This window comes from Arachis stenosperma, chromosome 9 (assembly GCF_014773155.1).
Source record: "Arachis stenosperma cultivar V10309 chromosome 9, arast.V10309.gnm1.PFL2, whole genome shotgun sequence".
In the NCBI taxonomy this organism is placed as follows: domain Eukaryota; kingdom Viridiplantae; phylum Streptophyta; class Magnoliopsida; order Fabales; family Fabaceae; genus Arachis; species Arachis stenosperma.
Genome location: NC_080385.1, coordinates 133,532,548 through 133,543,565, shown reverse-complemented (window position 1 = coordinate 133,543,565; position 11,018 = coordinate 133,532,548). Strand labels below are relative to the sequence as shown.

The 11,018-nt window shown below is 35.8% G+C and overlaps 1 protein-coding gene and 1 pseudogene across 2 annotated transcripts; one reads left to right on the top strand and one right to left on the bottom strand.

Moving 5' to 3' along the window:
- The first annotated feature begins 361 nt into the window (after nucleotides 1–361).
- Nucleotides 362–5,536, top strand: LOC130951111 (multiple organellar RNA editing factor 5, chloroplastic/mitochondrial-like; annotated as a pseudogene).
- A 752-nt stretch (nucleotides 5,537–6,288) lies between these two features.
- On the bottom strand, nucleotides 6,289–11,018 carry LOC130950823 (protein NPGR2-like). Of its 2 annotated transcripts, none has more exons than XM_057879411.1 (6): nucleotides 10,935–11,018; nucleotides 10,127–10,445; nucleotides 9,391–9,649; nucleotides 7,970–9,186; nucleotides 7,451–7,604; nucleotides 6,289–6,793 (listed from the first exon to the last, which is right to left on the bottom strand). In XM_057879411.1, the coding sequence occupies exons 2-6, from the start codon at nucleotides 10,406–10,408 to the stop codon at nucleotides 6,477–6,479; spliced, it is 2,229 nt and encodes a 742-aa protein (XP_057735394.1). In that variant the 5' UTR covers nucleotides 10,409–10,445; nucleotides 10,935–11,018; the 3' UTR covers nucleotides 6,289–6,476. The 2 variants fall into 2 exon arrangements, with proteins under 2 accessions (XP_057735394.1, XP_057735393.1); XM_057879410.1 differs by lacking the exon at nucleotides 10,935–11,018 and adding an exon at nucleotides 10,654–10,800.

Below are 11,018 nucleotides of genomic sequence, written 5' to 3'. Positions count from 1 at the left end.
TTTTTTCAGGTCTCTTTTCTTATAGTTCAAGAATATTATAGACTTCAAACTGTTTCATTTGTATTTTATTTTAAATAAAAATAAAATAATATATTAAATACGTTTATTATATAATAACAATGATAATATTATACTAAACTTAAAAAATTTATAATTATAAAATATTATTTTTTATTTATCATATAAAATTAGAAAATAAGTCCGTACATTGCACGGATTTAACATTAGTTAATGGACAAATTAGTAAAGGTCTGTCTAGTATTCTTTCCTAACCCAATGGCATTTAATTTCCCATAAAATAGGTTTGAATTTTGGAATAAGGGCCAGGAATTTTGCATAAATCATGAAATCGAAAGTCCAAACGCACCCAAAAGGCCAAAACCCTAATCTTTAAAACCCGTTCTCCCTACTCCTCACTCTCTCACTCTCTCACTCTCATCCAAAATGGCAAGGGCTCTTGCCTCACGCCTCTTCGTTATGCGCCTCCTCTCCACCACCGCCGCCGCCGTTCCCAGACCTGCCTCTCTTCTTCCGCGCCGCTCCCTCATTTCTCCTCATACCGCTCGCCCCCTATTCCCGGCTCTCTTTCCCGCCGCCAGATTCGGCGGGATCCGGTGCCGAGTGAACCGCGCCGGCGGAGGTGGAGACTCGGCTTACTCTCCCCTGAACTCTGGGTCGTCGTCGTCGTCGTTCAGCGACCGCCCTCCCACCGAGATGGCGCCTCTGTTCCCGGGATGCGACTACCAGCACTGGCTTATCGTCATGGACAAGCCAGGTGGCGAAGGTGCCACCAAGCAGCAGATGATCGATTGCTATGTCCAAACCCTCGCCAAAGTCCTTGGCAGGTGAACAACAAAAATATTTTTCTTTACTTTTTTTATTTGGGGATTTCTGAAGTTCTTTAGAGTCATTGCTGTGTCGGATTTAGTGGTATATTGTTGTGACTTTTGGCCATGAAAATGGGAACTTCTGTTACGCTTTTATTGTTCGGTGTCGGGAGAACAATGTTTGCCCTTGTGATTTTTTTTTTAATTTCTTTTGGAATGATGGTGTCTGTTTCGGTTTCATAACTTGTTTGGTTTATAATGGTAACATTTTATGTGATTCACGGACGTTATATATTTTTGGTTTGATTTTCAGCGAAGAGGAAGCGAAGAAGAAGATTTACAACGTCTCATGTGAGAGGTACTTTGGATTTGGGTGCGAGATTGACGAGGAGACATCTAATAAGCTAGAAGGTTTATAGTTTGTTACTGCAAGCATTTGAGTGGCTGAGTTATACTGATTTTTCTTATAGTGTTACCTTTCATTATGCTCAATGTTTTCATTTCTATGCTTAGGGGTGAATGGAGTTCTGTTCGTCCTCCCAGATTCGTATGTTGATCCTGAACATAAGGACTATGGTGGTGAGCATCCAATCTAATCCAAAGCTCTCTTATTTGATTGTGAAATTGGGTTCCTTCTCATGGAGTAATATAGTGTGTGATAACTGATGTGTACTTGTAACAAATATATGTTTCATTCATTTTTATATTATGCTGCAATGCATATTATACGATTTTGTGCATTTTCATTTGAAAATCTGGCTTTAGCCTTGGTGTTTTCATGTTTCCGATATTAATTTTTCTGAATGTTACAAGTCCATTTAAAAGAAGCTACATTTGCCTTGATATAATATTTAGCTCATTTTGTATGGACTTAAACCAAATGTCTCTCTTTACTATTCTGTGCTTTTGTATGCTTTGTGGAGATGCAGATCAGTGGAGCTGAAACAGATTTCTGAAATCAGATTTTGTGTAGTCTTTATGATATGGTTGAGTGTTTCATAGATGCATAATGCTTTTTTCCCTTTGGAGTTATTGGGTGTTTTCATTTTGCTTTCATTTATTTATTCTTCTTAAATATGCCAGTCCATTTCAAAGAAGCTAGATTGTCTCATAACTTATCAAGCTTATTATATAAATATATATGGACTTACATCAAATGTCTCTCTTTACTATTCTGCACTTTATATACTCTGGAGATGCAGATCAGTGGAGATGAAACATATTTTTACTATCAGGCTTTGTATAGTCTTTATTATGCCTCTTCATAACTTATCAAAGACTGTTTACCTTATGGAGATGGGTTATGTCTGCACTGAATTATAAAACCAAAAACACTTGTATACTCACATGTGTGATTCTCAGTTTACATGCCTCAAACCATGACTTGATGGTTGCAAATTGATTTTCAAATTCATTTCAGCAAGTTCAGTAAAATCGTGTCTCATTACATTTTCATGCTATTTTTAGTCTCAAACCATGGTTTGAGCTGATTCCAAATAAAGTTGTATTTCCTCTGCCTTCCTCTCTTTGTGAGTAGACGATTACTCGAATGACCAGGCACACTAATTAATATCTTTCCAAGGACCACTAATCAAAGGCCAAATGTCCTATTAATGTCCATCTTGGGAAAGTTAATAACTCTATTAATGTCTAGCTTTGAATGCTTCATGGTCTGACATGACAATTTCCCTCCTGTATTGTTGTTCCATTAAGTTATGCAGTTGTGAAATTGTTGGAGTTGATACTTAATACTTGGCACTTCTACTGACTTGTAGTGCTAGCATTCCTTTTCTTCTCCAGACCTGTGCGGAACCTGGTATTCTTACATTTAAATGCAGTTTGTGTAACACCCGTTTCTTCTACATGTTTCCCTTCATTGGCAGTCCATCTTGGCAAAACTAGTAACTCTCTCCGATTTATGTCTAGTTTTGAATGCTAATGGACTGAGAGAAAACTCACTCTTCCTGTTTTGTTGTTCCGCTACTTTATGGAATTGCATAATCATTGGAGTTGATACACTTAGTAATATAATTGGCTCTTCTCTAGTCCTATAGTGGTATTCCTTTTCTTATATCAGTATGATACTGTTCTGTGTTGTCAATCAGGATTCACTTATGAATGAATCATGCAATTCTCTGTTTCTTATTTCCTGTCTTCTCCAACCCACCTATCTGATGTGAATCCAGCAATCTAACCGGATAGGAGATAATGTTTTCCCCTCTCAGCTTTCTCCCTACATTTTTCAAATCATTCTTACAATCTCAATGTTATCTAGCATGTAGATTCCTAACGGAGAGACCACTTACAGATTTTTATTGTTTATACTTGAAATGTCTTTACCTAAAGATAGTTATAGTGTTCTTGTGTGGAGAGACTCATATAAGCGCATTCCATTAACAAAATGATTATATCAGCAGTCCATCTTGGCAAAGCTAATAGCACTCTGGGCAATGTCTAGCTTTTGAATGCTAATGGACTAACAAAAAATATTGCTCCTTTTCTGTTTTCTAGTTTATGGAATTGCGGAACTGTTGGAGTTTATATACAATAACTTGATCTCTCTCCTATGCCAGTAGTGCTAACGTGTTTGAAATTACAAGTAGATTAATGTTGCATATTGCATGTATTTTATCTTTTCGACTTGAAATATCTTGAATAAAAATGGTTGTGTCTGCAGTCCATCTTGGCAAAGCTAATAGCTCTCTGGGTAATGTCTAGCTTTGAATGCTAATGGACTAACATAAAATATCTCTCCTCTTTCTGTTTTCCTAATTCATGGATTTGCAGAATTATTGGAGTTGATACATATAGAATAACTTGATATGCCCCCCTCCCCTTCTCTCTCTCTTTAGGCCAGCAGTCCAAGTGGATTAACGTTGAACCCATGTATATAGTTTCTACTTGAAATGTCATGTAAAAGATAGTGATTGATAGAATTCTTGCTAGAAACTAGGAGTGAGACATGCAAAGAAAAAAAAAACACCAATAATGTAGACGGGCTGTATGCATAAGCAGTCTGTCTTGGCAAAGGTAATAACTCTTGTGAGTAATGTCTAGCTTTGAATGCTAATGGACTAATAGAAATTATCTCTCCTCCTTTTCTGCTTTGCATTAATGTTTTTATTCTTTTATAACAAAAGAAAGACTTTCATTAGTGTACAGCTGAAACATTACAAAGGAGTGAAGGAAAAGATATATCCTCTTAAAACCAAATGAAAAAAGACAAACAAATACCATAGACCTCAATGGAACATAGCTTTCCAATCTCTAATCATGTCTAAAGAGGAAAGTCCTCTGAAAAGTCCATATGCTTTATACACCGCATAGATGCTAAATGCCTAATTCTATCCCTAACAATAACTTTTCCTGAGGATCTATCACTGGAGGTGTGTTGATTGTGTTCTAGCCATATACTCCATATAGTGGCATATATTACACATTACCACAATGACTTTACCTGTTTCTTTCTCCCAAAACTTGAAACCTAATCAAAAGAAAGTGATCTAGTGATGTGGGACACACCCAAGATTCCCCAAAAGTGTCGAACACATAATTGCACGAAGAAATGCCATAGGGCAGTGTAAAAGAAATGTGAGACTGTTTGAGTCTCCCCTAACACAACACACATTTGGGGAAATGTCCTTATGTGATCTTCTAGGCCAGTAATGCCAAATTTTTAAAAATGCTAATTAACATAGAATATCCCTTGTATTCTCTTGTACTTAAAATGTCTCATAAAGGTAATGATCATCAAATTACTCTTGCTAAATGGCAGCCGCGAGCAGTCCATCTTGGCAAAGCTAATGACACTCTGTAATGTCTAGCTTTGAATGCTAATGGACTAACATAAAAATTCTCTCCTCTCGTTCTGCTTCACAAATTTTATGTAGTTGCAGAATTATATTGGAGTTGATACACAGCAAAACTTGATATCTCGTTTTTGTTTGGTTGCAATTACGGTTGAATGTCAATATAATAATAAAATATTGAATTCTGTATAGTTTCTTAAGTTCATAGTTCCAGCAAGACGTCTTGATCCTTGTATATCTTGTGTTTGCACTAATTTCGAATTTTGCAGTGTCCTTGATTTATACGCAAATGCTGTCCCCCTTTTTTTTTTTTAAAAAAAAATCTGTTTGGGATATCTCTGATCAGTGGTACTAAAATCCACATCAAGGCTCTGCAACTGTGAAAATTTCTCAACATTTGTTCATCTTATTGATTTCTGCTATCAAGGTTCTCCGCTTTCTCATAATAATGATATCCATAGGTTAATTATTGTATTAAAATTGAGTTGGTGCAGGTGAATTATTTGTGAATGGAGAGATAGTTCAGAGGTCACCTGAAAGGCAGAGAAGGGTGGAGCCACAACCACAAAGGCATCAGGATAGGCCAAGATACAATGACAGAACAAGGTATGTTCGCCGAAAAGAAAACACGCGCTAAAGAACTAGAGCCAGTTTGTGATGGGTGTATATATAATATCATGCAATTGCTGCATGCACAAATATTAGTGCTGCATTTGGATGCATAATCAGTTTCAAGCCACTGGACAGTGCTTGTAGTTGAACCTTATCACTCTATCTGTTGTAGCTTTCTATCTTATCAGTTGTTATCAACAGAATCTTGAACATTTAATTAGTCTCTAATGCCATGGCTTTCTTTAGGTTGTTCTGTTTGACAGAGAAAAGTATTTCTGGATATTTATTTTTTTGGTGTCATTCTTCTATTAATTAACCGTTAGTATATTGAATCCGATCCCATGCACGGGAGAAATTTTAGCAAATAAAATAATTTAATTGAGATTGATTAATCATTAAATAACATCGAATCAATCTCAAACTTTTAAATAAGAATAACATCTCTTAATTAAGAAAAGTTTCGTAGGTATTTATTGTTCAATAGTTTTTTTAATACTTATTTTCAACTTTTACATCTAACTGAATAAAAATGGTCTATGTTTTTGAGTTTTTCATACTTTGCTATTATTTAGAATCGCAATGAAAGTTTGGTAGTCGAATAATTCAACACTTATGGATAGATTAATTATAGAAAAGCAGCAGATATCGCAGGATCTCGGATCATATCAGCATCATTACCAAGTACTTTTCTTAAAAGATCTTAAAGATATCATGCTTCGTGTTGTTGTAATATACTTAAATGCCACATTTTTTGTGCTGTGCATTTTCTGTATTATATGTAGGCCATTGAGAAACCAACCAGACCCCCCCCCCCCTCTCATAAAAAAAAAGAACAAAAAATGTGAGACAGAAATGTTCAAGGGTAAAAGTCCTCTATTCCTTTCCCTCTCCTTTTCCCACTTCATCTATGAAACAAGACTTAAAAACGAGGTAATAAATAATATACCGTATTAACAAACACGGCTAACATAATATCAACACGGTAAAAAAAAATTAATGTTGGTATCTTTTAAACCCGCTCGAAGTTATTAAATATCGAGCCTAAAAATAATGCAACTTTTGTTACTTTGGTGTTGGGTATATCTTTAGACAAATTTACTAGCTACATATATCATTCTTCAAAAAGCAAAGCTTTACAAGTAGACCTATAACTTATCACACATCTTCAACGACAACAAAATAAATAAATAAATAAATAAAATGAAATAAAAAATTGTGGTGAAGTTGGCTATCTAAAGGGTTCAATGGGAGAAGTTTCTTCAAGATGAGCAGCAGCCTCAAAGCACTCAGCAGCTTCCAATGCAGATGTGCCCAAATCATGTTTGTAGAGCAGTCCAAGATTGTACCAAGCATTTGGGTTTGTTCTGTCAAGCCTTAGTGCATCACTCAGAAGGCTTCTCACAATTGAAGATGATTGGCCACCAAGCTGTCTCAGAACACATGCTGTTGATATCAAACTTGGCACATGGTTTGGTTCGATGTCTAGTGCTTTCCTAAATGCATTCAATGCTTCTTGCTGCTGATCTCTGGCCTTGAAAAGTAAACCTGTTTTGTAACACCCAACTTGTGAGTTTTGGTGCATCAAGATTTAAGAAAAGGATAATTTTGCTCCCATATTTTATAACTTCACTTTACACATAATTTTTTTTGTATTATATGCATACATAAATTTGTAAAAAAAAAGTGAGATTATCAAAATAAAAGTGACAATATCCATTCTTCAAGATTTATTGTATAGACACAAGTCTAATATCTTATCTTTAGACACACTTACATAAAAGTCGGTAGGATCCATGAATAATATAATTAATATATTTTGAATAAAGTAGTGTGAAAAATTTTAATTTAGTGTCTAAACTTATGCCTATATAAGAATATCCGAATATCTTAACAAGATGTTGCTAAAGGCTTAGGAAGTAGAAAGTTTGAAATATAAACGTGTTAAGAACTTCGGCTCCAATAATAAAATTAAGATTGTGCACATAGAAGAGTCAAAATTTTCCCAAGAAAGTAGAATGATGCATAGAGAAACTACTAGTTCCTATCTATAATGGCTCAAGGAAAACTTGCACCCTATAATCTACATCAAAATTTTTCAGGAACCAAGATTAAAGATTTTCAAAGATAAAAGACCAGAAGAAAACTAAACCCATATAAAGAACCATAGAACTATAGAATAGAAGGAAAGCATGAATTTACTACCTGTGGAGTGCCATCTAGAAGCAGAATAAGGATTAATAGCCTTAGACTTTGCAAGACAAACTTCAGCATCTCGCCATTGTGATAAAGCAATGTACAAGTTGGCCAAATCATGCCATATTTCCATCTCCAGATTTCTGTTGCGGTTTCTCTTACTCTGTACAACACAGAATAAGAGATGCCATAAAATTTCTGCATATCTCAAATGCTAGAGTGAAACTGAAGATTCAAAACTATGTTTCAAATAAAGGAGGAAAATACTATGAAAAACTGGTTAAAAAAAAAAGCAAAACAAAACTTGGAAGTGAGCACTAAAAATGATATATAAAAAAGGAAATATTTACTTACAAAAATACCCATAAAAATAATCTTATACTTTGGTAATGACTGAAACCAAATATGAGAATTCCTAATGATTGTTCTTTGTGTTTCTTTGGTAAAGATGAGAATTAAGGCCAAGCTTACTTTAAATAATTTGAACAATTAAGGAATAAAAGTAATTAATCTTTCAATGTTGTATACCTTCATAACCTTATTTGCAGTGCCCAAACTTTTGTTTTGGACTTGAAGCACAGCAAGGAGGAAAGTATATGTCTCCACTGCACTCCTTAATCTTCCCTGTGCAATCCGGAGTTTTGCTTTGGTTCTCAACAACTCTCCTTGATCCCATTTCCCACTTTGATCTATGGCAGCATCAATAACCAACTCTGCATCCACAAAATTCTTTTGAGCTGATAAAATCCTTGCAAGTAATACATATGCAGCAACACTAGATCCACCCTCAAGCTTAACCAGTTCCTTTGCATGACAAAAAGCAATGCTCAAGTTCCGCTGCTCGGCGTATTCTAGACAAAGATGAAGGACTATGTAAGGATCACTCTCACTCATCGTTCTCTCTGCCGTTTTCAGAGCCCTCAGTGCTTCGGATTGCATTAAAACTTTCTCTGAATCAGAAGCTATCAACCTTGATTTCGATGAGAGCAGAACACCTAGTAAGCAATATGCAATTGCTACCGCTTGCATGCACTTTCCATCCAACTGAGAAATTGCTTTGCAAGAATATTTGATTCCATCCTCAACACAAACCATGTTATCTGCACAAATTTTTGAAGCTAGAAGCAGTTCCTGTTTGCACTCGGAGTTCTCTCTATCATTCAAAGAGTTCCTCAAAAGATCCAAAGCAATCATGTGCTCACCTTCACCAAAGTAACAAAGTGCTAGAATATAATGTCTTTCTTTCCTCTCCATGGTTTCCGGAAGCAATTCCTCAACCTGTTGAGCCAGTGTCTTGAACTCCCCGGAAACAGTTAGAGCAAAAGAAAGATGATCAACTACTGAAGGGTCCCATTCAATGCTTCCTATAGCAGAATTTCTCAGCAGAATAAGAAGCAAGAGAACAGCTTCTTCTATATTGTTTCTTGGGACAAAGGAACCGTCCAATTGAGAGCGAAGCGAAGGAGGACTCGCTTCACAGCCGCTATACAGAAGAAACATAGCAAATTCCTTTTGAATTCTTGAAGTTGTTTCAATGTCAAGATTCCATGGATAAAGCAAGGCCCTCCTAAATGATGATATGACATGTTGATGAGAGCCGGCAAGGTTCCATAGCTCTGGAAGTAGTTCTACAGCATTTCTTATAGTCTCTTGTAACTTTCTGTCTAAATCAAAGTTCTCAGGCCATCCTTCAGGTAATGCAGATTCAACAGTGTCCAAAATAGTCTTGCATGATCTAGCAGCTTCTGCAAAATTCATAAATTCACAAATGAAATCAAAACTGCAACTTAGCCGAAATTTACTTGGTAGTTCAGGTTGCATTCCAGAAAGCAAAGTGCGAAATTTGAATCAATGATGAGAAATTCAACATAATATGTAACTAGCAATATAATATGAATTTGTTGATTTTCTCATTAACTAAACAGATGAATCCAAGAATAAAGAGGCACCTTGAAACCTTCCAAGAATCTGCAATGACTTTGCCTTGAGCAAAACAGCTTCAAGAAGTAGACTAACAGCATGAATGGACATAGGAGGCGCTGCATCACTCAACGAACGGCGTCTATTCATATTCCGTTCACATCTTCTAGATATAGAAATTTTCATCTTTGGAGCAACAGCAGCAATGTCTATTCCTTCAAATACATGAAGTGCAGCTTCAAAATTACCCTTCTGGTATTCAAGCCTTCCTAGTAAAGCTCTAGCTTCCTATGACAAAAGGGTCATTTACTCATTTAGTTTCATCTTATAATGAAGAGACATCTCAATCAATGAAATCAAATGACAAATATTGGGACAACACCTTTTTCGTCATCAAAAGGGGGAAAAAATAATAACATACTGCAACAGCCTTAGATGGAAGCAGAAAGGGATAAAAAAGAAAATGGAAATAAAAGCAGATAAAGGTTTCTAGTGGTACCCTTTTACAGTCTGCTTTGCAGATATATGTTCCACTCAAATTCATAAAATAGGTGGCTATTTCCGTGAAGACGTCTTCATATGAATATGACAATGCAAACCGTTAGATGGTTTGATATGTTTGACTGAACTATTTATCGGTTCGCAATACCATCTTCGCATGAAGATGTCTTCGTGGAAATAGCCACGGAGCCGAAATACTTGCATGTTCCTATAACACACTCAATATGCGCAACCAATAAAATTTAAAAAACAGACTAATGAAACCTCATAGTTCAAGTAACCACTTTCACGAAGTGTGGACTCTGCTTCTTCAATGTTGCTATTATCCAACTTTGGATCAAATTCAGCAGCACCAGGCCTAGATGAATAGCCACTCGCTGTAGCTGAATAGTCCCTTGTTGCAAGTGACTCTGATGAATAACCACCAATCTCATCAACAGCAACCTGTTCCCCAGAACGCATGCAATTGATCATCTTCTCCAATCTCTCCTCAATCCCAAGAAACTTTCTCTTCTTACTTACAATCCAATTCCTAATAACTCTCATTCTTCCACAACATTGAACTTGATGACTTGGCCCTTTCCTGAAGCATAAATAACCATAGAACACAATCAAGAATCAACACACTTCAAAAGTGTATCTCTGTTTATACCTTGTATATATAACCTATGCTTTTGTGTGTCCCTGACATATATACATACATCAAACATTCATGTGAAAAACTGAAAACGACATAACAAAGAAAACATGTGCATTTCTGTTTCTGAGTCCAACGATATATCAGCTTTTACCATCACTTTTCGTGCACTTGCTTTGGAGTACATGACAAGGTTTCAGCTTTAAGAATCATAGTTTTCCTTTTTCAACAACTGAGAATTCCTCACACTTTACATGAAGTGACCCCATGAAAGAATTTGGCCAAAAATTCACTCTCTCACGTTACAAATCAACAAAACAAACCAAGAAGCAAAGAATTTATAAGCTTTTAATATACACAACCATATATATAAACTATGAATTGAATATTGCAACGAAAAATGGTGAAAAAGAAAAAAGAGTATGATTTACTAACCTAGAGTTGAAGGGAAGAAAACCTTCTTTGTCAGAAACATAGACAGATAGAAAGATTGTAGAACATGAAAAAGAACAAGTTGAA

Excerpts from the sequence above, each read along its gene's own strand:
- LOC130950823 (XM_057879411.1), bottom strand. The coding sequence starts at position 10,408 with ATGAGAGTTATTAGGAATTGGATTGTAAGTAAGAAGAGAAAGTTTCTT. Across the intron at positions 7,605-7,969 it reads CTGCAAATAAGGTTATGAAG|AGTAAGAGAAACCGCAACAG; the intron begins GTATACAACATT and ends TGTGTTGTACAG. Across the intron at positions 6,794-7,450 it reads TTCTAGATGGCACTCCACAG|GTTTACTTTTCAAGGCCAGA; the intron begins GTAGTAAATTCA and ends GTTACAAAACAG.